The sequence below is a fragment of the Dromaius novaehollandiae genome, chromosome 3 (assembly GCF_036370855.1).
Source record: "Dromaius novaehollandiae isolate bDroNov1 chromosome 3, bDroNov1.hap1, whole genome shotgun sequence".
Lineage (NCBI taxonomy): Eukaryota > Metazoa > Chordata > Aves > Casuariiformes > Dromaiidae > Dromaius > Dromaius novaehollandiae.
Window position 1 is genome coordinate 2,818,910 of NC_088100.1, and position 25,982 is coordinate 2,844,891.

Below are 25,982 nucleotides of genomic sequence, written 5' to 3' on the forward strand. Positions count from 1 at the left end.
TTCATTTAAGGACTCAAAGTGACACGTCTCCAGTAAGTACTTCACTTAAATTACTTGTTACACTGATTAAAATCCAATTCTTGTCCATTCTACTTTCATTCTGTAACTTGTAGTGGCAACACACCACCAGCTTTTTAGTTATTTTCCAATTACACTTTTAGGGACAAAATTTGTATGCTGCTTAAGTTTCCAGATTTCTAGCTTAGTACTAAAACCTCTTTTTAAAAGTATACCTGCCACATTTGCTTCTAAAGGCATGGCTGACCTACAGCTCTATTGCTATATTTTAAAGATCTCATAAATAATATAGTTGATTTTATTGTTATAAGCGTTTTGGAATGAGGCCTTTCCTTCCCCCCCTGCTTACATAGCTCAGAGATCTAAAGCGAGTTACATAAGAAATCGCCTTTTTGGAATTTGGTTGACAGAGAACAAGGGCAGGAAGCTACATTCCTGCAAGGCAATGTGTTGGGGAGGTGGGGGGAAGGAAGCATTCAATCTTTTTACCGATTGCAAAACAGCGTTTTACAATTTTAGCCGGCCTAAAAAATAAAATATTTAGTTTTAAATTTTGCAGAAATTCTGGGGTTTTTTTTGGTTTTGTTTTTAACCCAGTATCTCTTTCTGAGAAGAATCATGATATTAACTTTCATCTTCAATAACCCATGAAATCTAGGTCAGGCGTTGCCATTAGAACAATCCAACCACATTAGCTGCTTGTCTAACCATTTCAATTACAAAGCACACACGCAGCTTTTCCTCCCAATCATTAAAATGCCCCTTTAAGTATTTCCTTAAGGCTCTCTTTGCTACATGATGCCTAAAATAATTTGACAGCAGCCTGGCTGCTTCAGTGGTCAGCCAAACGTCAGCCACGCAGCCTGATGCTGCTTCGCTGCGGTGTAGGTGGTATTCCACTGTCTCCGGTCATGTAAAGAGGCTGTTGGCTCTCTGAGCAGCGACTGTGATCCCATTCAGCACAGCGAGGGACAGCAGCATGGCTGGGACTCGCAGGTAAACAGTATTTACAAAGAGAAGCCAGTGAAAGCAACTCCCTTCTCACTGCTGCCAGCGTGGTTCCTCCTTTTCGAAACTGCTAGCGTTTACTTCACTAAATATACTGCCTGGGAGGATCCACTCTGTGATCCAGAAATGTTTGTCCAGGGCTTCTACTGAACACTCTAAAAGATCCAGTAAGAGCCCAGGGTGCATACAGGGGGATTTCTTTCTCTACAGAAGCCAGAACTTTGCTTCTAATTTTTGCAAACCATTGATGGAGAGAAATGACACCCTGCAACAGCACTCCCAGCTCTGCACAAAAAGACACAGTTTATCAGGGAACTGGCCGGGCACTCATACTTCCAAATAAAATCTTTACACTTTGCACTTTGGGAATCTCCATATACTGCACTAATCAGCTCCCAAATAGGATTAATTCACCCTCTGAATTGCAGCTCCTCTGTGCAGGCGGCTGAGAACGCTGTTACAGTGATACACCGTAATTCACAAAACACCCATTATTAGCTGGGTAAAGTTCCTCTTGTATTGTGGCTATTCAAACCCAATGCCAGACTGTCTGATAAAGTTTTATGTATAAAACTACTGTGCTGATTTCACCCTTTCCTTTAATGCTAAGCAGGAAAGGTAGATGAGCAGCAAGCTGGTCTCTCAAAAGTGAAGGCAATCTTTGCAAACTACCCCAGAAAGGCTGGGTTTGCACATGACAGAAATAGAGGCAGAACGGAAATAAAGTTTAATTATTTCTAAGCCTAAATTAGCCCAGTCTTCATTAGCAGCAAGATCCGTGTGGAAGCAACATAAAATGTAAAGAAAAAGAAAACATTTTTAACCACAGTCATCATTTAAGGTAATAAAACAAAGTGTAAAGTATTTCAAATAAAAGATATGCAGAGCTTGTGAATAAAAATGGGGAAATGAGAGGTTTGTACTTATACAGTTTCATAAATCCAATGGGCTGAGAAGCTTATGTCCTGACGCTGCTCTGCAAACCTCCTCTCGGAATAAAAGTTTTCACCTAGTACTTTTGTCTAAAGATCCTCAACCAAATTATAAACATGAAGCACTAGATCTTGAGATCTCCTGAACTCCACTGGTTTCTCGAATTTGTGGACAGACCGTACATAACAGATATTCCCAGTGTCAGAACACATTTACTCCACTTTGGCATCGTAATTAAAAGTTTAATGCTATGGAAAAAAGACAGCCCGTCATCTCATTGCTTCTACAAACAGCCATTTTTAAACGAGTAAAACCCTCCTTTGATCTTTAATTTAAAAAGTTTCCCCTTTCAAAAAAAGCTTCTCTTCAATGAGCTTGTTTGCAAAAAAGAATCCAGAACCCCCCAAACTTTTATTTGCACTTTAACATAGCTGGATGTTAACGAGACAAAGGAAGTTTTCTTGAAAGACGGCAGAACAAAAGCACGCTTCTATTTATGAGCTAAAGCATGTACTGTGTGTGCATGGTCATCATCATCTTGGCTACAATGCATCAGACAGGTGCTAAACAGGAATTTCAATCTGCTTGCTGGATTTGTTTAAAAATGGAACAGCATAACTAATTTCCAACGGGTTTCTAGCGTTGTTGTTGGAAAGTTTCCACTTCTGCTTACTCAGACAATTATCCCCGCTTCGGGGACCCAAGCACAAATGCTACTAGAATAAACTGAAGAATGCTGAATGTTGTTTGCAACTCTGCAGACAGGCAAAAAGTACTTGTTTAATTAGAGTAAAAAAAATCCCAATGTAAATATACAAGGGTGAAAATATACTTAAATGAAGACTTAGGGCAAGGAACGCTGCGAAATGAGGATTTATTACACCACAGAAGAGCATACACACTATTTCTGTTAAGCCATTTTGATTTTTAGGTAGCCCTCCTGCCTGTACTATTTGATGTCCAGTATCCGTAGTGTTAACCATGGGGAGAAGAGACAAATTTCACAGTAGTAATGCTTAAAAGACAGCATGGAGAAAAATGAGAGCTTGTGGCGCCAAGGGGTTATACGAGTTGAGATTTTATTTCACTTAAGCATTTAAGTCAACTTGTTTTCTAACGTCCTTAAGGAAAAAAATCCTCTGGAATCTCTATACCTCTGTATAACCTGCAAGTAACGTATTTTACACCTCAATTAAATCCTAGGAAGCTCAAATTCAAACAATATTTAAAACCATCGCCCAGGACTCTGCACTGGTGGGGCGACAAAGCACGTTATTAGGGAAGATAAAAACCCATCTCTACTAGCAAGCCAGCTTTTTGAAGATTGAAGTGGCTACACTTGCAGTTGCCACTTATTCCGAGAACAGGAGAACATTTTTCTTCATCAGGTTACCATGCTTTTAAGAACCATACGTAGGAAGTGGGAAGAACAAGAAAGAGTTTGTCTTTTTAATTTGACAGACATAGGACTCATTTAACAATTCTGATCTTCACTTAGACCTTACAGATGTTCAACCAAGTGCCATGAAGATCCAGACTTTTTATAGCAAATATCAAATAGAGTTCTATGCAGTACAGAAACTGAATTAACTACTCATTTCACATGAATACGATACACAAACTCTTCTGACCTGTTCCTCAGACTGTATCTGGGATAATGCTCGGCAATTATATCCTGCTGACAAAAGCAGGGTATCTTAACAAATATATTAGAAAACTAGCAAAAAGATAATGGTCTTAATCGAAGTCATCAAAGCTAACCACATCGGTATGTAAACTTCAGTTACATACGGTGATAGCCAAAATTGAATTAGCCCCATGGTTCTGTGTGTAGCTGACCCAGAAAAGATAATGCTTTTTAAAAAGAGTTCCTTATTCTTTGGGTCATTACAGGTCAGCAGAAGACAGGGAACATATTTAGTCTGTGGAGATACTAATGGCTCCCATCCAGCTAATTCTCCAAAGACAAGGATGGCTAACATCGAAACCAGAAAATCCAGCAAAAGAACAGCATTTTATCTCACTGAATGTGACTCTTCTCCCCTTTTCCTCCTTTTTATTCCCCTTTAAAAGAAAGGATCAAAGTACTTACTTTAAGTAACCAAGTGAGGACAGAATCACGATAAGGGACAAATTTGTTCTTGTTCTTGCCAGCAGCCTGATCTGCCAAGGCAGAAATAACCAGCCCAAGAGTTGTGAGGGATCTGTACAGAGAACACAAGCGGCCATTAGCAATTGCATATATTCGTAAGTCAAAAGCATGTTTAGACAGTCACTTTCCAAAAATGAGTTTCAAGAAAAAAAATTTCTAGTGCAGCTTTGATTAGTGCTAGTCTTTCCTCACACAATTTGTGCTGCTTTGCAATGTTTTCAGCCATCATAATCATGCCTTTACCACACAACTACACAGTAACTGCAGGAACAGAAGCACAGAATGAAAAATGCCAACCATCCTAAATGAGTGGAGACCTCATTCAAACATCCAAGGCTATTTTATGGTCGAAGGAGTAGAGAGAAGGGAAGAAGAAAACTGGCTGCAATGAGTACCCTGCAGAAGCTTATACTGATTTTATCCTACATTAGAATTATACTGTATTTAGCACTCATCAACGTACTGATGAGAGCAGGAAAAGAAATAACCAAGTCTTACTTGTTAATGTTACTTCCTTCTTTCAGCCTGTCTCCTGCAGCACCAGTCTTAGTCGCCCTTTCACTGCCTGCTAAGTCAACCAGACTCAGCTTGCCCACCTTCTCGCCTGATGTCTGCAGAAGGAACCACAGAACAGCTAGTGTTAATTCACTCAAATCAAGTTAGGCAGTTTGACATATTGTCAAGCAAGAATCAAGCTTCATTTCTTGGTATAGCCTCATTACAGTTGTTGCAACAGCTTTGAATGTCATAGTACAATATTCTGCAATAACTCAGTAGTTACTGCTTTAGAAACAATAGGAGGATTTAAAGTGATGTCAGATATACTGATATCTTCAAGATACCTACCGAGACATTTCAGAAATCTCCAGAGGAGAGGAACATGTGGCATATTAGTCAAATGTTGAAGCAAGAATACATGCAGAGGGAACACAGGCTGGGGGTCACATATGAAGACACAGGGTCTACAATCTCTGCCTTTGTTTTATCATCTTGAAAACAGTCTCCCCAAAATCTCAGATTTTATGCCAAGTTTCCTCTCTGGTTTTCACAGAGTAAGAATGAACATGACAAGAAGCATGTTGTAATTTATGAAAATGATTACAATTGCAGAAGTCTCCTATATCCTTAAGAGCATCCCAGAGGGAATTCCAAGCTGTGTATCACAATCGTGTAACACAGATTTTGTTGTAAGTCCCCGTTATTCCTTATAACTCTTGCCAACTATCTTATTTGACTCAAAATGTGGTTCTGAAACACCCCATAAATTTTAAATATCAGTCTGAAGTTTAATAGAGAACACTGTCTTTAAGAACAGTTTGTTTGCCTCATGCTTTTCTGTAGCTGCTATGATTTTACCATCTCAATATCACAATTGCAAAGTGCTATATTCCCCTAAACGAAGAGGAAAATTAGAACCAATATGCTCTTGAAAATGTTACTCCAAGCCTCTCAAAATACAATGTGATCATCAGGGCATACTGAAATGTGTAATTTCCAGGACTGAAAGGAGCTGCAGGTCAGAAAAAGAGCAATCTGTTCTAGAAATTTACACAGTGAGTACAGGAAGATGTAGAAGAGAAAAAGACAGTCAAAACTACCACCTTGCATCCAAGCTGACTATAGCCACACAATAAATGCAGTATAGCCACATAAAAAAAAACAGAACAACAAAGAAAATTTGGCAAACCAAGGAGTTTAGCACAGGAAGACAGTTGATTTGAAGGACAAAGAAAAAAAAACAAAAAAAGAACAATGAAAATTGGTTCGATAGTAAGATTGGCGGAGATTGAGAAGGGGAAAAAATCCAAACACTCATTATGTTTTACAGTCAACAGTACTGTCAAGTATTCAGGAAAGTACCATTGTATTCAGTAGTCAGGCATGTACAAGACTTAGCATATGCTCCACAGATATTCAAAACCTCTCCAAGGCTTTGGAGACATTATAGAGTTGCTCAAGCACAGAACCCAACAAAGTTTGAGCAACCCATCAAAACCAATTTCCCTACCTTTGGACACAAGCACATGAGCTCTAGAAGAACTTGGCTAGACAAAGCCATGTCTGACCTGATCCAGTGCAGGTCCCTTCCAAAAAACATTTCTGTGATTCCATGAAATACATCAAAGCAAAAGAAATACAGCCAAGGTTAAAGTCTAGGCATTATAACTCATTTTACTCACCCCTGAGTGTACATCATAAAGTGTGTGGGTGAGGATAATCTTGAAGACTGCATGGGACCGACTGCTTTCCTCATTCATGTTGGTTGCAGCCACTGTTCGAGATTTGTTGCCCTCGGACATCAAGGACTCTATGTCCTAGGTACAGTTTTTACAGACGTAAGCATATTTGCATTAACATTCTTTTCACTTATCTACCTAAACAATCTCATTTTGGTAAAATACACGTATTTTACAGCAAGTTTCTCACTGTTTATTCATGAAGTGTGAGAACAAAATATTGTGACCTTCCCTTAACAGATTAAAAATTAAACAATGTTGTCACATGCACATTTATCCATTTCCTTTACCTGGATATTAAATTATCAGTAAAAAAGTTATGTAACTGGCTGCACAAAAAGACACTTTAAAGCAAAGAAAAAAAAAAGCAATGGAACAGCAATTCATGTTTGAAACACTGCAACATTTTTGCCTCGATTGGCAAACACACATTCTTGAAAGCCCCAAGACTGACACAAGGCTCAAAGTTTTATAAGTAAAAGCTAAACAGAACCCTGCAGAACAGGTCATTATGTTCCTGTTACGAATAAGAGCTTGTAAAATCCTCTGAATCCAGACACGTTAAATTATGGCACTTGAGAAATATACAGCTCCCAGGCTTCAGTGTTTTACAGCAAATCTGTAAAACTGTTAAAACCTTAGAGCCTCGGGCTTAACTTTTATTTACCCATCTTTAGCAGGATGATGCTAAAGAAAACCAAAAGCAATCACACAAAACAACACCACAGACCACTTTGACTCTCTATTCGGAATTATGCAAAGCTGCTGGGCAACATATAAACGAAATGCATGCAATGTGGCTTTTATTAACAGAAACCGGCAAAGAGAGGTACATGAATAAGTGGAGGGACTGCAATAGGAAGGGCTAAGAAAACCACTGTTTCGCAAGTTTTGCTTAAGATGACAGAATTACATCCTGTATTTAATGGTTTCTCCCACAGTGCATCATTTGCTTCCTAAGAATTAGGGCATTCTTAGAATGCATTCGTGTATACTTGCTATACAGCTACCTAGAGGACTTCCCAAAAGCACTTTTCATGCAATGTTCTCAAGCATTTGCCTTGTGACCAACCATTAGTTTATACTTCCAGGGTGTCTGTGTGCTACGTGTAAGTGAATCACTAGGCCATAACATGTCAGCCAAGGAGTGACAAGATGTGGTACCGAAGCCCATCTCTTCCGAATCGTGGTTCTGTATTTAATCTAGGAATACAGCCTAACTCATCTTAAGGTTGTGAGGAAAGCTGTTCCATTAAATAGCTTAATTTTTTTCAGAATTATTAAATATTACAGGATGACAATAAGCACCTGGTCTTAACCTCTACTTTCTCCAGTAAAATTAACACAACAATCCTACAGATGTCTTGCACTGAAGTCCAGGTTACTGCAACAGTGAATCAGGAATAGGTTAATAATTCTGTCCTGTTTAGTTTTGCAAGCTCACATAGGGGACAGTTCCCAAGTGTTTAGGATGTCCACACAAGCCTTTCATAAAATTGATCCTTACCTTGTAGCTAGCAACAGCTAGTTTGGATAGGCCATCTACATAAGGACCATAAACACTGTGTTCTCTAACTTTTAATGACTGACGGCTTCTGGATGGAAAAAAAAATTATTTATAAGCACGCAACTGATTTAAGATGGCAACATTTACAGTGAATCGTATTTCTTACTGACACGTCAAACATGATGGTCTTACAGATATCGTATAAAGCACAGAGCAAGGACTATAATGCAAACAACAAAAAAAGCCTTATGTCTACACATATAAAATGCTGATATACACATTTTCAGTTTTACTACTTTATTTTTATTTAAATTAAAAGGACAATGGAGATAAGTAGAAAAAGAAAGCCATCCTACCACAATGATTAAGAGAGGGTCCATTAAGGCAAATTAGTATTTGGAAAGAAAGAGCATATTCCAGCATATTACAGTGCTGTTTACACATATATTGCTTACCCTTTTGGGTCAAGAAGATCTCTGACTTTCTCATTGTATATCTCCATGTAGGACACTTCCACTTTGAAACTCTGCTCTTCATTTTCCTCTTTCTGCGCTCTTTCAAAAAGTCCACTGCAAAGTCTAGGGATTAATCCAGGCTGGTCAGCAGTACCCATCATTGTGTAAGATTTTCCAGATCCTGTGTAATTGAATCTAAAATTAGTGTACATGCAACAAAATTTCTTTGCTGTGTGAAACATGGAAAGGAAATGGAGAAAAGAGATTAAAAAAAGAAGTTTGCATTTCAATTAAAGATATTTGCACTGTTTTCTATTTTAAAGCAAATAAGACATTTAGGTTAAAAACAGTCTATTTAATAAAATGAAAAAGCAAGACAAGAAAGTTGGTTCAAACTGACTGAAAAGACTTTTTCAGGTAGATACAGTCTTCCTGTACATGACAGCCCACTAACACCCACATTTTACCATGAGCCACATTGAGAAAAATCAGTTGCACGAGTCTACTCATTTTTGCTTATTACATCTAAAAGGATGATTAAAGATTATTCTAACTGCAGGGGCAGAAGATATTAATGAGGCACTAAACTCAAGGACAGTCACGATCATCCAGAAGATGATAATCTAAAGGCGTGGGAAATCAGGGTAGCCAGCAACAGACATATTCCTCATCCCGTTCACCTCAGTCACATATCTCACATTACAAAGGAGAAAAACATTTATCGTCTACATCACAAGGCATTTCTCCTCAAACAATACCACAACAGCCGTGAAAAATGATTTCAGTGAGACCATAACATCTTTTGCATCAACGATGTTTTTGCTGATATCCCGCAGAGACCTACCTGTTTGCCCATAGGCAAAGATGCAAGCGTTGTAGCCTTCAAAGGCATTCTGCAGGATATTCTCTCCAAGGCACTTGAAAACAACATCTTGACCTAAGAAATAAAACACGAAAGCTAACGTGGACAGAAAGTGCGAGATTCTTTTTTTCTTTGATTTCAATTCTTCACTGATCATGTAAAAGCAAACAGTTAAGTTTTTCCTGCTGTTCTTGACTAAATAACGCATTTGGCATCCAGTATTCATTCCTTCAACTGGAGCAAGGCCGTTGGCCAGTAGATGCACTCCGGATTTGTACTACTATAAAATTCAGAATCTGTGACTATTGCACATATATCTGTACGTGCTTGCAACAATATCCTAACTACGTTCTTACTCAGAAGCTTCATCAGCCGAGGATCTACGACCAATTGCTGAATTTCACCCACCAGTGAAAGGTAGCACCTCAAAATACATTCCATCCATACACTTATGTTAACAACTGCCATTTGATTTTAATTTAGGACAATTAGTAGAGCACTAGATATCTTACAGTATATATAAAAGGAATTAAATTATACCATGAGGAGACTTTTGCAGAGAAGGACTCACAACTACATGGGACGTATTACAATACAAGGCATATGAACTAGCAAACTACAGGGTGTATCACTTTTTTTTTCCTTTTCTTTTCTTTTTTTTAAACAGAACTAAATCTGTATGGACAATTTCTGGCTCCTTTTCCAACTGCAGGAAGAAATGCATAATAAATTTAAGTAGCATTACTTAAATTTACTACTGTATTTACTTTAACAAAACCTGTATTTTCTTTTAAAAGCAGAGAAGCTAAATTCTGAACCAAACACTACAGAACTTCCTGAAAGGCCTGAAAACTCCTTTCTCAAATGTTTATCTTCCTGAAAGTTTTTCCTTTCTCTCATTGATTAAAGTCCATAATTTTACATTCAACCCACTCAAAATTTCACGCTTGCAAAACTCCACATCAAAATTACTAATAGTTGTGCCTTGCTAAGCACAACTGGAGGGTTTTGGGGCAAATAATTCCAAGCTATAATAGATGTTTCAAAAATTTCACCCATAGCAAAATTTCCCTAAGTTATTTCTATATTTGAAAATGCCAATGTTTTCTCCAATGCCTTATTAAATTACTATTAACTTAATTAGCTGATACATTAAATAAAATCTGTTAATATATGCATCTTTTAGCATGTATTTTATTAATGGAAACAAGCACAACTGATTCCTAATTTCAACAGCTAAATGCAAAAAAAAAGGAACAGACTACAAAACATTAAGTGCAAATATATTTTACCACAGCTACTTGCCAAAATATGTCTATAATACTTAAAAAAACGCTCCTCATTAAATAGGTTACATACTCTCACCTGTACATATGTATTCACATACCCCTATATTAAAGTAGGTTTTATTAGTACTCCAATTTTTAAGTTCTAATACGATGCCAAACTCCCATCAGCATGGGAAAACACAATCATGAAAGTATATTTAGCAATGTTTCTCAAATCCTGAAAAGCAATGGATTTGACGCTTTTAAAACTATGTATTTGGGAACAGGATTTTAAATAGGGATGTGAAAGCAGTAACTTGTTATTTTGATGGATTCCTCAATTTCCTGCACTGCACATGGACAGCAATGCCTATCACTATTCTAATCATCACCTTTAGAGATGAAAAGCAGGAACGATTTAAGTTGTTTTTTTTTTTTTTGACAACAAGCAGTCACGCAGGGAAAAGGCGTTCCATGCCATATGGTCTGTGCCCTTTAGCAAATACTGTAGTATAATTAGATCATTCACATGTGAAGACAACAAGCATACAGCCCATATTACCTGCATATTTTTCTTTGACAGATTCATCCATAGACCAAAAGCAGTGATCATATGCAAACACCTGTAGAAAAATAATCAGGAGGGCATCTTAGAAGATATTGCCAAATCAAACGTGTTAGCCCATTATTGACAGCACTGTATCATGTTAGCTAACATCTTGTTCCTTGGGGCCATCCTAAACTTACCATGTGCGTCCCCACAGCAGTCTATTTACTTTCCATGAGTTGGAAGCCTAAACAAGCACCTCACCTTTCTAAATGCAAGGTTGCTCCTTGTTTTTCTTTTTTTGTTTCTATTGCGTGAATCCTGCACTATGCTCTCCAAAGCTCCCTACGTTGCGACTGACTGGATGTCATGGAGCTCGCCGTAACTCCCTGTAAACCCATCCTTACGATCCATTTTTCACAAGGCTTTCTATTTTGCAAACTGACAGATGTCCCTTGGATGTTTCTACCATTTCCCTGTGTCTCTTGGATGCATAAATTAAAAACACGCCTCGGGGTAGGAACCTCTTTCTGCACAGGAACAGTACATATTTATAAGCTGCTGACAAACAGACGCTGCAGCCACCGCCAAGGTCTAGCACTTGTAACGAACAATATATAGCAAAGGAGTCCTACTGTTAGAACAGTAGTTCTGTAGCCTTTTTAGATAAAAAGTCTCAATTTTGTGGTAAATCCATTTAAAGCGGATGCACTTTTCATCATAAAAGCTAGCCTTAAATAAGACCGTGCATACTATAGGATCTTAGGCTGCACAGACAGAGGTTCTCAGAACTCCCCTCAATACCTATTTGCAAGAAAAAAAAAAAAAAAAAAGGTAATATCCAATTTACATTCACATGGGCAAAGCTTACTCTGTAGGATAGAGGAAAAGGGAAGAGTCATGTGTTGTCCTTTGGCTGTTTTCTTCTCATCTAAGCTTAATTAAGGCTGCTCTTTCCTCTTCAGATGTTCTGTATTACTACGTAGCTGATGTTTACATTGCTTTAGATCAAGCTGGCAGAGTAAATGCACCATACAAGCATCTCGCATCTGCCTTCTGAACCCCCAACCCATTATTTCAGACATTTTTCATTTTATCGCTTAACATATTTTCACATTCAGTTTTAGTAAATCGGTTGTGTGGATACACTAAAGTCACTACTAATGAAGTAGGGTCTCCATAGGTAGTCAAACCTAACATTTTTTAATTAGTAAAGCTGATAGGAAAATCTGTAGCATCATATCTATCGCTTTAACAGTATCAAAAATGGGAACATCCTAAAAAAAGATACTGAGTCTGTAGTGAATTATTTCACTTATACCATTTTGTAATAGAACATATCATGGAATCTGAATTATGATTTCAGGACTCAGAGAGCAATAATGCAAATCTTCGCTAAGCATTTATACTAACTGAAACACGTAGGAAAATTATGCAGGAATTGAAAATCCATACTACCAGCACATCCAAACTTGCAATCTACATTTTATTAAAATGCTTAATACAGCAACACCCTTCAAATTTAAACAACTCATCTTCACAAAAATGCAATACATTTTGCCTATACTACATTAATATGTCTATGCATCAAGATATAAAAGGGGTTATTTTACATGCTTTAACTGAGGAAACAACAGCTCATTTATTTAAAATTAAGTTATGGTTCTTTGAATTTATTATACAATTAGATGTGCTATTATACCATTCTAAGCTTTCACAGTGTTTAGTAAAACATCATTAGATATATGACCACATCAATCAAGTTGAATCTTAATAGGCTAGGGCAGTCATAGGATCATAAGCTGTAACAACAAATGAGTTTGCTGTAACACAAATACCAGAAAAAGCTTTAAAAACCCACAAATAACTCTTCCATTCACAATCTGTAATGCTGAGTATGTATGTTCTCATTTGTTCCTGTGACTCATTTTTTGGCAAAGGCTATATAGCGCTCTTCTGCAGCAAGGAGATGCCTCGAGTTTCTTACACAACAGCTGATCAACTACAGAACTGTTTTTCAAAATGCTTTTAATATTTGGATAACCCAAGACTGAATTAGTGATACAACAGTTTTCACCCACTGACTTAAAGTGCAATAAAAGCTCTTACCTTTGGTTGGGTCCTGCAGGCATCAGCAGCAGAACAAACGGGAAAAGATGACATATAGGGTAAGAAACAGAAAAACAATTAGCTTTAGTGATTTTAGTTGAATTACCTCATCATTAATAACTCCTCATTGGAAGGTTGTATTTAAAAGTTCATTTCTTTCCTCAGATCTCCCTTTGCTCACAGATTCCAAATCATTTTATAAACCAAAGCTTACTCTTTGCAAAAGCAACACCTGAGATGCTGCTCTTTAAATGGCTTTGAATTTAAAATCAACTTATATTTTCTGCCTCCATCTCCTCCTCATTCCTCATGAGTGTTTTCTTGTGACAATTCTCTCTTTCTAGTTTTGTGGGTGTCACTGACTCTTTAAAACAAAATACCCAAGCAATATAAAAATATCCAGAAACACTTGCGCAGGAAATTCAGGAGAGTTATTCCAGAGGAAGTTTCAGAGCTCAGCCCTTGAACTTGCCCCACTCAGTTCTCCCAAGGTTCCTGGGACAGCAGAGCAAACATTTGTTTTCTTAAAAGAAAGAGTGGAGAAGAGCAATTCCTTTAATTTGTTACATGCATAATTTAAAAGTTTTCTACATGGCTCAGAAAGTACTAGAGTGACCTTTAAAATAATAGCACAGCATTAGTCAATACACCAGTGACTTAGAAACTGGCACCAGCTCACGCAGCCTCCCCGCATACAGAAGGCTGGAGAAGTAGAGAAAACATAACTACGGGGAATTGATATTCTCTTTATGCTGGACCCTGCAAATGACATCAGTAAGCTCCTGACAAAAGCAAAGTCTTGTGACACGCACCACTGATTTCTTTTGACGGAGCAGGAGGAGGAAATGGAAGTGAAAGACTATGCTTTCACAGTTCTTGCTGCTCACTTGGGTGGAGAAGTGAATTTAAGATTACAATTCCTTTGCATTATCTCTCAAAAGATATTATTTATGAATCAGGTCACCTTCTTCTTCTCTGGCTCAAATCTAGCATCAATATCTGTTCGCAATGACAACAACTTTGGTTAGCAGCAGAGTCAATGTGATCCTCTCGGCGGTATGGTGTGCGTTTAAGTCAAGGTTACCCTACGACAGCCATAAGTATGGGGTCATCTGAGTAGGCAGTAACACCATGGCCATTTTCCCCCCAGCATCCGGCAAAGTCTGAAAAAAAGCTCTCCCCAAGACTTCTGGTAGCACGCTTACTACAGGCTCTCGACAATTTCTCGTTATTTGGTGGGATGCAGACAGGGAGGTGGAACAAGGGAACTGTCCCCACCATGGCTTTGATTCAGAGAGAGAAGACATCAGAACGCCAGGAGATTCGCTTTCTGTAATGTATTTTAAGACACAAGAGCATTTTGTTGGCTCTGAAATGCTGGTACCACTTTACTGGAAACTACTAAATGACTTTTAGGGGTGCTCCTGTTTACGAGGAAGGCTTACTATTACTCCTGCAGAAAGAACTTTCTCTTTCTAAAGCAAAGCAAATAGCAAGCCTGATTTCTGAGTTTGGATTTAGCATGTAAATATGTTGTGCTGCTGTTAATTCAAACAGTTATTCTCATTTTCCCCCACTCAGCTCCAAGGCAGGATTATACTGTCACAAGGCAGTTGATCTTTCAGGCCCTCACCAGGACACGTATTATTCAGTGTGTGGATTAAAGCAGCAATAAGGATATAATCTCAAAAGTCATATCACATATGCAGTTTTAAGAGGAGGGATTACACTAGGCTATGTAAATCATTAAGCTTAGTTTAGGCTAAAGGTCTTGGAGTAAGTACCTCATTTTCTAAAGAACTGCATATACATGTGATACCATGTCTTACTTGCAGCCTCACTTAATCCGAATATACACAAGCAGAAGATCTACATGTAAGGAACAGGGTGCACAGTATTTCGGGCACAGCGCAGATATCGAGAGCTGTAGCTTGTTTTGTGTGCTTCAGACCTGAGAGCGCAAGTCTGACAAGTACTTCCCTAAGGGAAAACCCTGACCGCGTGGCACATTACGCCGTGCTGTGCTGCGTGTGCACTCACCCATTCCCCCGCAGCTGCGCGCCATGATAGCCGGGCTCACAAACTCGCAGGAAGATTTTCAGCCTGATCTGAAATCCCGTGGGAAATGAGCAGATATCAGGGAAGAGGTTGGCAGCACCCACAGCAGCCGGCGTAGCTGAGACCGTGCACTAGGAGGACTCAGTGTGGACGTGGCTTCGTGCCCCAGGCCAGCGCATGGCTATAGTCCACCCCAGAGGTGATGAAGAGGTAAACGACACGCAGGGTCATCGCCTACCAGAGCGGGGAAGTACCTCCTACACAAACTTCTCATGGCCAAGTGAATATAAACACTGTTCTGAGAGCGATTGAAGATACAAAGCGCTGTATTCCATGCATTTGCTTTCATGTAAAGAAGCTGGTGGTTTCACAGACCTCAAGCACAACTTAAGCACTGGATAAAAACAGACTAGCTCCCAGCTGGGACCATCAGGATATGCCCAACACCACTATCAGCTTCTTTTTTAAAAAAAACGAGTGAAGTAAGGAATCTCCAATAACTAAATCATGTATTCAAGCATGAAACTATTCCATTCAGCTATTAGTGTTATTTTAACAATATCGTAGATCACTTTTTACTTTGGCTTTCCATGTTTGAAGGAAAGGGAAGGTATGGTGGCCTTAAGCATCTCTGAGTTTTTGCAAATCTAGTGAGGGGGACACAGCAAATGACCAGAGGTAAAAACTTTACGGAGAAGAGGCACGGATAGCTCAGCCCTCATCTGCACGGTCTGGCTGACCCAGCGGCTTAGAGACAGCAGCCAGCTGGCAAACCAGCACATGCTCTAAATCAGTCACAGCACATCTTGCTTCTTGCCTAAATCAGAAAGCCAAACGAGCAGCTGGGAGGAAAAAGGTGGGAGGAAGCAAGGCAGAAAGCAGGGAAAGGAGGTCCAGAGGCTGGAGGACGTGATCTGATGGGAACCAGGCAAGCTTTTCTTTCCCTCCCCCCCCCCCCCCCAAAAATAACCTTTCCTAAGCCTGCAGTGACTGCAACAACATTCAACATATAAACGTAGCCACTGCTGCTAAGTGCTACAAGGCTGTCTTGGATTTATGGAATCAAAGCACAACATTTTAGTGTTTTCAGAAGCTTCTGGAGGAGTAAAACGCAGTAAGAATTTGAAGGTTAAAAGGAGAGGGGGAACAAAGCCAACAGCTATGAATTAGAGAAGTCCCAGCAAATCCCCAGAAATTTTTATTGCTTTCCACTTTCAGTCTTCCAGAACCACCGAAAAAAATAAGCATGTCAGATTCTGATATAATTAATGCTATTTTATGCCTGTCAACAGCAACTGCTCAGCAGGAACAGCAGAAAGTAGCCAGACATTACTAGAAAAAGAAATACTGATGGGGAGAAAGTATCTGGAGCTTCAGAACAGGAAAGGGTCAGTGTCTCCCAACAGTCACTCTAAGACCAAATCTTTAACTATGTTTATGAGGAACCACCATGACAGCCAGGCCAAATCTTTAACTTGGCTTATGAGGATCCACCATGACAGCCTGGCTGGTTCACCTTAAATCTTTATTCACATACGATTTTTATTTAAAAGCAAAGTTTGCATCGTGTATCACAGTAATTGAGCCTTTGGACAGAAGAACGACTCTACTTTACAGCAAGTTTATTCATTTTAAAGTTTGCATGGACATATTCCAAACCATTCTGTTTTTGAGATGTCTTAGGCCTAATACCATGTAATGAGTTCATACACCCCCATTCGCAGACCTCGTTCTAACACTCGTGCCCATATTGCCCGCTCCATACTTCGAAGCGGTGCAACAGAGCAGGGCTACACTTCCATACTCTCAGAAGTCTCCCAATATGAACACCCAGGAGCAAAGGTGCTTTCTGGATTGATGACAAGAAGCTTCAGTGGATTTGAAGAACATATCTCACTTACAGGCTGCAAAACCTGCAAGCAATGTCTTCTGAGCCATTTTGATCATTAATTTGAAAATGTCGTAGATAGAAGCGGTATAACATTTTATATTTATATATATGGCCCTCCACAGACTGAATGGTTTTTCAAGAAAACTCACCCCTGAGATTCTGAGTTTGACCCTTGGCACATCTCAGAGGGTAAATATTGGGCCTAGATGGATCCGAGCACTAAAAGGACATGTGCACTGCTCACGTTGTCTCAGCATTAGATCTGTGCCTGTAACGGGAGGCACGATTTAACAAACCACTGCTTTCCAGTCTTTTATTCTGGGATAACAGAGTTTATGACTTTCAAGTTTACATTTCACCGTGAAGAAGCAAAGACATCCGCACACGGTACTTACAAGACCTTCCTAGCGCTGAGAAGCTGATAAGGTGTGTAAGAATTATTGAAAAGCTCGAGCATCAGCAAGTCTCAAGGCAGAAAATTTCAGGCACGCCAGATAAGGATGTAGCTACAACATATACTAGGAAGAACTTGCATTTGTTTGAAGTTCGGAAGACTGGCTATCTTTCTGAAGCAGATCCTTTCACCAGCAGCATTTCTTTTCTATCTGAGTAAGGGATGAAGGGAGAAATTTGTATCGTGGTTTGAAGAGCCAGCAGTTAGTTAAAAAGTACATTCAATCTTAGAGTTTCACTGTTTAAATTTCAGCTGCAGAATTTCTTTGCTGGCATAAAGGAAAGGCAGCTAATGGTGAAATAAGCCTAGATAATAAATTGAATTATCTTATTACTGTAGACATAATTGAAAGATAGCAGAATGACAACTGATAAGAAATAGCAGAATTCATGGTTGCTGTTTCCTCTCTGCATATCAGATGAATGCAATTTACAGCATGTTTTGCTGCAGCTAGACATACAATGAGGGGAAATGTCTATTAAATCAAGTTTTGATCACTTCAGGCTTCTTTATCCAACAATACTAAGGAATTCATCTTCCTGGCATATTTCAGAAGATAGTGTTTATGGTTGTTAAGTTTAACCATTTATAAATATCATTTCCCCATTTTTTTGCATGTAAACCAAGATACAATGCTATCAAAATGCTGAGTCCCACTAGACAGCTCCAACTTCTGCACAATATCCTCCAATTAATTAATATCCTTATGGAGTTCTGCTTTTACCCCCCATCTCAATACTGCGTTTTTGGGGGAGAAAACCATGCTGCTTAAATTGGGCAAAAAGTTTTCTGGAAGCAGAAATATTCTCTTTAAAGCAAAATCCCCAAATCCATCCAAGGAAATGTGAAAGAGCATACACAGTTCAAAGCCTAAACTGGTGTAGCTAAAAGAAACAAAAGTAATCACTGTTACTTAGAAAATTCCTACAGAGCTGCAAGGCATTCCAAGCATAGTTGGCGGTTACTTAGTTTCTACTGACACAACTAATTTTTGCTAGCTCACTCAAAAAAAGCCCCAGATAAACAAGAACTCGGGCAGAGCAGCAGCCTTGTGGGTTTGGGGTATTTTCTAGTCGGGGCTAAATTTTCTGTGTTGTTAGTCTCGGTACAATAATCTGCTTAGTGCTGACCACATCTGAGCGGGATGGGTATGCCACGAAGCCTGTGTTATGACAAGGGGATTACAACTTTATCCTTTTGTTTGTAAACACTTAGATGTTGGTATACTATTGTGCTCTGAAGAATGGTTGGTGATGGTCCAACACCCAAACTTTCAATCACTATTGTGAATTTCAGTATTTTTAATAAAACCTACCATGGGGTAGAGGGAAGCCTCTTACAATTTGGCAACCTATTAACTCCACGGTTCTCCACATGGAAACACTAAGGTCCCTGGGTCTGGGATTTGGCAGAGAAAGGACAATTGCACAACTTGCTTTAGGGAAGTGCGATCTCCAGCCAGCGTGGGCGCACAGCCGCCGAGCTCCCGAAGAGGCAGGCAGCACAGTCCCAGACTCCGATGGATCCAGCACTTCCCATCTGTCTTGGAAGAAAAATCTCTGCACATAGCTAGTAGGACAGTTGTGTAATAAAACTTTCCCAGTGGCTGCACAAGTATTTTGAAGACACTTTCAATATTATTAATGTGTGGGGGGGCAGAAAACAGCCTGTATTTTCACAAGGTGTCTTCTTCAATGGTACCACAGAGCCTGTATAAACAGGGTTGTACCAGAATAAGCTTGTCATGAGAATTACTTCATAACAGTTATAAGCAGTTAAGAAAAAAAATCTAAGCAGACTAGGCCTCAACACTGCGGGGACTGTATACAAGAACAAAACAAGAGCTCAACAGATCAGGGTCCGACAACATATTCTGAATTCTTCAGAGTTATCGTCAGAACTGCCCCAAATGTTGTTACATTGAATAGCTGATTTTATACTTCTCCCTGAAAAAACAGACAACCCTTTTGGCTGTGACATCAGACTCTAATAGCTAAATTTTTCCTCTTACTAAACTACTGCCTGAAAACATACACATGCAGAACTGTCCATTCAAAAGTGCGCTGTTTTGGTTTTAAGAAAACAGCATTTTATTTTCCAATTAGACGGTTATCAGCCTGTCCTTCTCACCTGCCTCAGGCCACAAGTTCCTCATTTGTAAGGGGATCCAAGCCTCCTGCTTTGAGATTTTGTTTTACGCCTGTAGCTCTAGCTCCTTCCAACAGGCAAGGACGAGGTTCACTTCTGCACTTAATGCAGAAACACTGTATTAAGCACTAATTTCAGAACAGCTGCCATTCTGAAACGTGATTTTGTTTTGGGTTTTGGGTATTTTTTCCTGAGCAAGCTGACAGTTCATCATGCTTAGAAACAAGTGGTTCAACTTAACTTATGCGAAGGTAAGCTGCAAATCGAAAGGCACCATGAGCACGCCTACAGTTTTTTGCCTAGAAAAATGGTTTTGACTTTAGGTTGTGTGTGTTTGTGGTGCCAGGGCAGAGCACCTACCTGCCTGGTAGGGAAAAGGTCTTTCGAAGTAACTTTTTCTGCATCTGTTCTCAGTCAGCTGGAGCTGTCTCGAGCAACATTTGGAGAAGATTTGTCTCAACTCTCCTCACTTCCAAGTTACCTCAAGGCCTGCTGCAGCTCCTGGTTGCAGGATGGTTTTTCTTACAGACTCAGCAGCAGGATAAAAGTTGGATGCATGCCAAACTGATGCCTGTACCTCCTCTGCTGATAGATGGAAACGGCATCAGACAAGCCTCCCAGACCCGCTCCCTTCTCAGTTCCCTTCTGCATGATTTGAGAACTGTCAACACTCCCTCACATCGGGGGGGGGGGGGGGGGGGGGGGGGGGCAAAAAAAAAAAAAAAAAATCTTGCCTGCATCCACAGAAATTTCTAAGGGAGTCCACTGGCAGCTAAAAGTAGAAGACAAAAGTGGGAGAGAGAAGCACTTTAGGAGCACCTGGGAATCGAAACAAAAATCTTTAATCCATGATATGATATTCTGAGAGCTCTTTCAGTTCCATCAGGCCTGGTCCTCCGTCCTTCAGCAGCCCAGCCCAGCTATACAAACTTATTCATAAACTGATTAGAGCCTCTCCCTTAAACCAGTTTGGGTGCAGCTGTCTCCCTTGAGAACACAAATACATTGTCCAAGATCATTTTGGAAAAAAGTTGATTGTTTCCACACACTCAGCTATATTTCTACACATGCACACACACCAAATGTGTACACACGAGACAAAAAAAAGTCTACTTCAGCACTTATCTGCTCCAAATGAGGGAGAGGAAAAGAAAAAGCATAGTCCATGATAAAGGGCAAGAGCCGTTCACACGTATGAGTGCATGAAAAGAGTCTGCTGCCACAGTGGCACCAAGCTTCTGGAGTAGCCCCCAAGCTCTTCACCCTCCTATTAAGCGAGTGTTCACCACAAGCTACAGAAATTACTCTCTAAGGACTCTTCAATCCAGAGAAAAAGGTTCATCTAGGGCATTAGACAATTTTGGCAATGTTTTCTGTTTTTTAATACATGCTAACTCCCTCTGAACACAGTGCTAAGAGGTGCCTATCCTAAGCATAAGTGGTACTTGCCAATTCCAAATCTCCTCTCTTTCCACTGAACTACTTAGGCCATGAACAGCTCTGCATTACAATATCTGCCATTAAACACTTTCTGCTGCAAAGTCCACACCCTGAAAGGACTTGCAATCCTTTCTCTCATGGGACTGCTCACGCATTTCGTATTACATAGTTGCAAAGACTGGAACTGAGAAAACACCTTCCAGCTCAATGTAAATATTAGGTAAGTTAGACTCTACCTCCTTCACCTTCTTTTCTGGTTCCACAAATTTGCATTCCTGCCTGCAAGTCAAGAGTAACATCCTCTCTTTAGAAAGGGCGATGCCTATTAAGGAGGCACACGGACTCACTTCTCCGACTTCTTTAAGAAGTCCTCTAGCCACTAAACAACAGGGTAACTTTCGAAACAGCTGCAGTTCAAAGGAGCAGATCGTTGTGGCCACATTTTGTAAAGAATTCAATCTTAATGGTGAGGTTTGCGTATGCACAATGTATTTACAGGGTTGGGAATTTCACTGGCTATAGAGACTGTCCAGTTAGTGTCTGCATCTTGGTGCAGCTTCAGCCTCGGTAGGTGTTTAGCTGGTTCAAGAGGGCAGTGCTGGGCAGCCGCACAGTGCGGGACTTTATACCTCAGAGCCGGTTCACCTGCCTCTTGAACTGGGCAGCTGCTAAGCGAAGGGCTATTTTTGAACGGCAAGTCTACTGGTGACCTGCTTTGGATCCAACTCCACATTAGGGACTCGAGCAGTATTTAAAACTGCATACACACTGGAAACCACAAATGAAGTGAATCTGGTTACATACAGAGGAAAACTATAAGAGCTGTAGGCAAGAAAGGCTGGTCATTAGCACAGTAGTTTTTATCTTGCCTCCGCGGTTCCACAACCATCCTTTAGCACATATATTTTTCACAATCACAATGACAGGCATGAGGTTGCTGCACAATTTCTGTGTCCTGTCACCCAAACCTCCTACCGATATCCAAGGAGCCTGGGAAGGGTAAGAGCTTACAGCACAACGCATCTGAACCCATCTCAAATGAAAAACGAGCCTGAGAACAGCAGCTTGTCAAGACACCGACATCTCAAAAGCAGCACTTTTTAAAAATCTTGGTGTATATTAAATGTCCCAAACGCTGGGCTACAGTAGGATTAATATTTACTGTTCCCCCCCAAGTATCATACTGTCATTCCTCCCGAGAGTAGGGATCATGCATCTCCCCTCCTATCAATTCTTTCAATACTGTCTATATTCCTTCAACCCATTTTAGGGAACTTGACTGATAACAATATGAAGATAAGAAAGCAGGTAACAATCAACATCCACATACGGCATTTGCCATATGCTGAACGTCACCAGAAACTGGAAGTATTTAGCAGACACCATGACATTACTTTTTCTTCGCAAAGATTTCGAGCCTTTTTACTGACTACTTTATGCAAACTCAATTAAATAGTTCTCAGTCAGGTAGCAACACAACAGTTGCAAGATTATAGTTCTGCCACAAAAGATGTAAAGAAGGGATTGCTTTCCTCACCTATCCACATCCCCACTACAGAAGCAGGAGTTATTTTTTATTGTCATTTCTCCAAACTATACCGACTTCTTCGGACTGGAATCTTCTTAGTAAAGTCCCATGCCTGGTACTGCTCTTCAGGGCAATATTTTTGTGCCAAGCCTCTGTTCTGCCTGACCTAGAATAGAAATCCTCAGCTTCAGTCTGTTATTCAACTCAACTGCTCTTTTTGCAGCACAAGGATGGGAGGTCTTTGGAGAGACTAAGCTGTAATTGACCTGTCTCCTGAAAAGCAAGGACAAAATATAGTGTATTATGAAAATTACAGGCAAGCCTTCACCATGACAGTGCAGTTCCCATGTCCCATAGATGCCTTGCTATTGGCTTTGGACTGCTGAACAAATGTCATAGTGCTTTCAGTATATATTTAAAGAAGCCTGCTTAAATCTCGAATTGCATGAAAGTGCATAGATCTGCAAGAAGAACTTGGTTTGACGATAAAAGCCCGTTTGAGGAGTGGACAGGAAAGACAGACACCACACGAAGGTTACAGGGTGAAGGCTTGTGGGTACGCAATGCGTACGGTACAGCCAAGAACAGCTGAACGTACAGCTGTGATACCAGCAGAGCCTGAAGGTGTTCGTCAGCAGAGACTACTGAAGAATTAAGCGGCCAGCTACAAGGCTAAAGCTTTGCTTGCATATTCAGCATTCCCATTTCCTTCCCTTCACAAAATATCAATTTCTTCAGTGTTTGGGGGAAAAGCTCCAACTATTTTTGCCTAAATAAGTGGTACTGATTCACTGCAGCCTTCTCCTGTGCTGTTAATTTCTTAAGTTCGACTTCTGTCTGCACGGAGAACTTACACATCTGCTTTGTCTATTCTTCTCCCTCCCACCTCAGCTAATCACTGCGGTCATTTTTAAGTCTAAGAAATATTCTGTGCACCATTCTTGACTCAAACAGCACACCACACAACTATTTCAAAGCACTGCAGTTCTCTCACGTCCATTGTGTTCCAACTGAAAGCTCTCATTTGGCGAAATCAGATAATCCAAAACTATTCAATGAGGAAGGTCATTTTGAATAATCTTTTATTCTCTATTTCTTGCTCTAAAGATCTTTATTTATTCTTGCACACAAAAAAATCTTTCATTAAACACTTGTACCAACAGCCATCACCTCCAAAAACAAATCTGGCAATTGCTTGAGGGCTTGTACATAATGGCTTAATTTATTCATGGGGGGGTATCAGTAATATGCATTAGTAGAGATACATGACTAGCGGTACCAATTGCAAAAGCAATGTGGATAGCATAAAAGCATCTGGACACAAATTAATTCCAAAGTTAGCTAGCTGAAACAGCCGCTGCAACTGGGGTTGGTTGGTAAAGCTATACGCATTTTGGCTGGCAAATCTTTCTTCCAGAGACTATAGCCTGCAGCACTGTAATAAACAATCAAGGATTAAGTTATCATTTCACAGCTTTGGCAAGAGAACTCAGATATTTAGCAAGGTGAAACACGCAATGCACGCCATCACTTATCCCTTTTACCCAAACAAAGTGTGTCAGACTCAACCCCACCAGCCGCTTTCCTGCCAGCCCGTCTCCTGGGCCCTGGACTCCTGCCCACGATTCCTTCCTCTCGCCAGCTCTCCGGTCGTCCCATCACAGAGCTAAGAACGGATGCAAGGAGGAGGCAATCCCTGCCCTTGGGCAGGATGGTAGGACACTGTTTAGTACTCTCGCTAGGCACTTAAAAAGTGCAAACGTGAGTGCACCATTCCAACACCAGCTCATACCACACACGCTAAGCGATACCGGAATAAGGGATGTGGGGCTTTTAGACACATGATGAGGAGTTAACGGGAGGACTTCCCTGCAGCTTTTTAGCAGACTTTGCTAAGGCAATAAACCTTTCCACAGCAGCTTCGAAGCACCTACAAGCCAAGGTCAGAGGCGCTACTGAACACACAACAGCTGCCGACCAGACTTCCTCCAGCCTCGCTCCCAGCATTAACCACCTCCCGGAGCTGCTCACCAGTAACACCATCTAGTCGCTTCCTGCACTGCTCTTAACCACAGAACGGCTCATCTCCCCAGCACGCCTTTCCCTTTTGAACTTCCTTTCAACATCTTTCCCACCAAAAAAACCCGCCCCTCAATTCCTCCCCCCCAAATCTTAGACCCTTTCACAACCTCAGAACTTGTTTCTGGAGCAAAAGATGTTCATGACTGTAGATACTTTAAAAAAAAAAAAAAAAAAAGAAGAAAAAAAGAAACGAATCCCCACTTATTACCAGTCATCTGAGTCCCGTTCACGATGACAGGAAGCTGAATGGCATGCACGTCAGGCCATTTAAAAATTCATTACACACTAAAGTGTCCTATGCTGCAAGGAAGGAGCTATGAGGCTATTTAAGCACACATCCCCTCACTGCTTGTTACCTACACCACGCGAAGCACCTCGAAACAAATTTGGCAAAACATTCAGCGTGCCGAGCAGGGAGCCACAGAGCTGGCCAACGAGAAATGCTGCAGAAAGGGTTTTGTCCAAGTCTTAACCTACCCACAGGGCAGAACTAGATCAGGCAGGAGATCCTACGTTAGCGGCGGACTCAAAGCTTAGAACCTTTCCCTGCGTTGAGGCATCCAGGTTGTCACTTCTGGACAATGACAGCAGTTGTTTAGCTTTTCTGGAAACTCGGCCATGAGAAAAACAATCTGACATTACATAAAATCCTACTTTATAGAGCAATCAGTCACCTAGAAACTATGGGACCTGGGCGCTGGTTCCCACTGCCAGGAATGATTAATGAAATCATGATTAATAAAAACGCATAGTTGGGCATTGCAGAAAATGTAGAAAAAGCCCAGATCTCATCACTGACGATGTATCAAAGCCCTGTAAAATATTAATTTGTTATAGCTGTACCACCCTTTTAGAAGAGAGGTGGAATTTGCTCTTGAAGTAGCTTGTAGTCTGGTGGTACAGAGGTGGATCTCACCTTCTTAAAACCCACAGAGTGAAAATGTTTATAAGCACCACCAGTCATCTCTGCCAAGTAAGGTATTAAGCTTTGCAATTAAAGCAGGAAAAACCTCCAACAACCCAGAAAAACAGAAAATCAGATCTCCTTGCTGTAGTCTGATGAAATCTCTTCCTTACGCGTCTCAATTCTTCATTTAAACCTGCAACTTTTACAAACAATTCTATCGTCACTAAAAGTTTGCAGTTAAAAACAAATGTGGTGTAATTTCTTCATGGAGTGAATGCAGATACAGCATATACTCACTGTTTGGATTCTCCTACATTCTTGACACGCTACCCTGCAAAAAGACGGAACTCTAGAAGTTTAAAATGCCAAAGCAGGGTA

At 40.3% G+C, this 25,982-nt stretch overlaps 1 protein-coding gene across 4 annotated transcripts in view; it reads right to left on the minus strand.

Moving 5' to 3' along the window:
- The window catches only part of KIF13B (kinesin family member 13B), a 124,219-nt gene that overhangs the window by 61,297 nt on the left and 36,940 nt on the right, over positions 1 to 25,982 (minus strand). For all 4 annotated transcript variants that reach the window (XM_026101998.2, XM_026101997.2, XM_026101996.2 and 1 more), the window contains exons 3-10: positions 13,097 to 13,109; positions 11,003 to 11,063; positions 9,155 to 9,247; positions 8,311 to 8,491; positions 7,856 to 7,943; positions 6,292 to 6,426; positions 4,610 to 4,722; positions 4,052 to 4,163 (exon numbers count right to left, since the gene is read on the minus strand). In XM_026101998.2, coding sequence (XP_025957783.2) covers positions 4,052 to 4,163; positions 4,610 to 4,722; positions 6,292 to 6,426; positions 7,856 to 7,943; positions 8,311 to 8,491; positions 9,155 to 9,247; positions 11,003 to 11,063; positions 13,097 to 13,109 — 796 coding nt within the window. The remainder of the gene's footprint in view (positions 1 to 4,051; positions 4,164 to 4,609; positions 4,723 to 6,291; positions 6,427 to 7,855; positions 7,944 to 8,310; positions 8,492 to 9,154; positions 9,248 to 11,002; positions 11,064 to 13,096; positions 13,110 to 25,982) is intronic.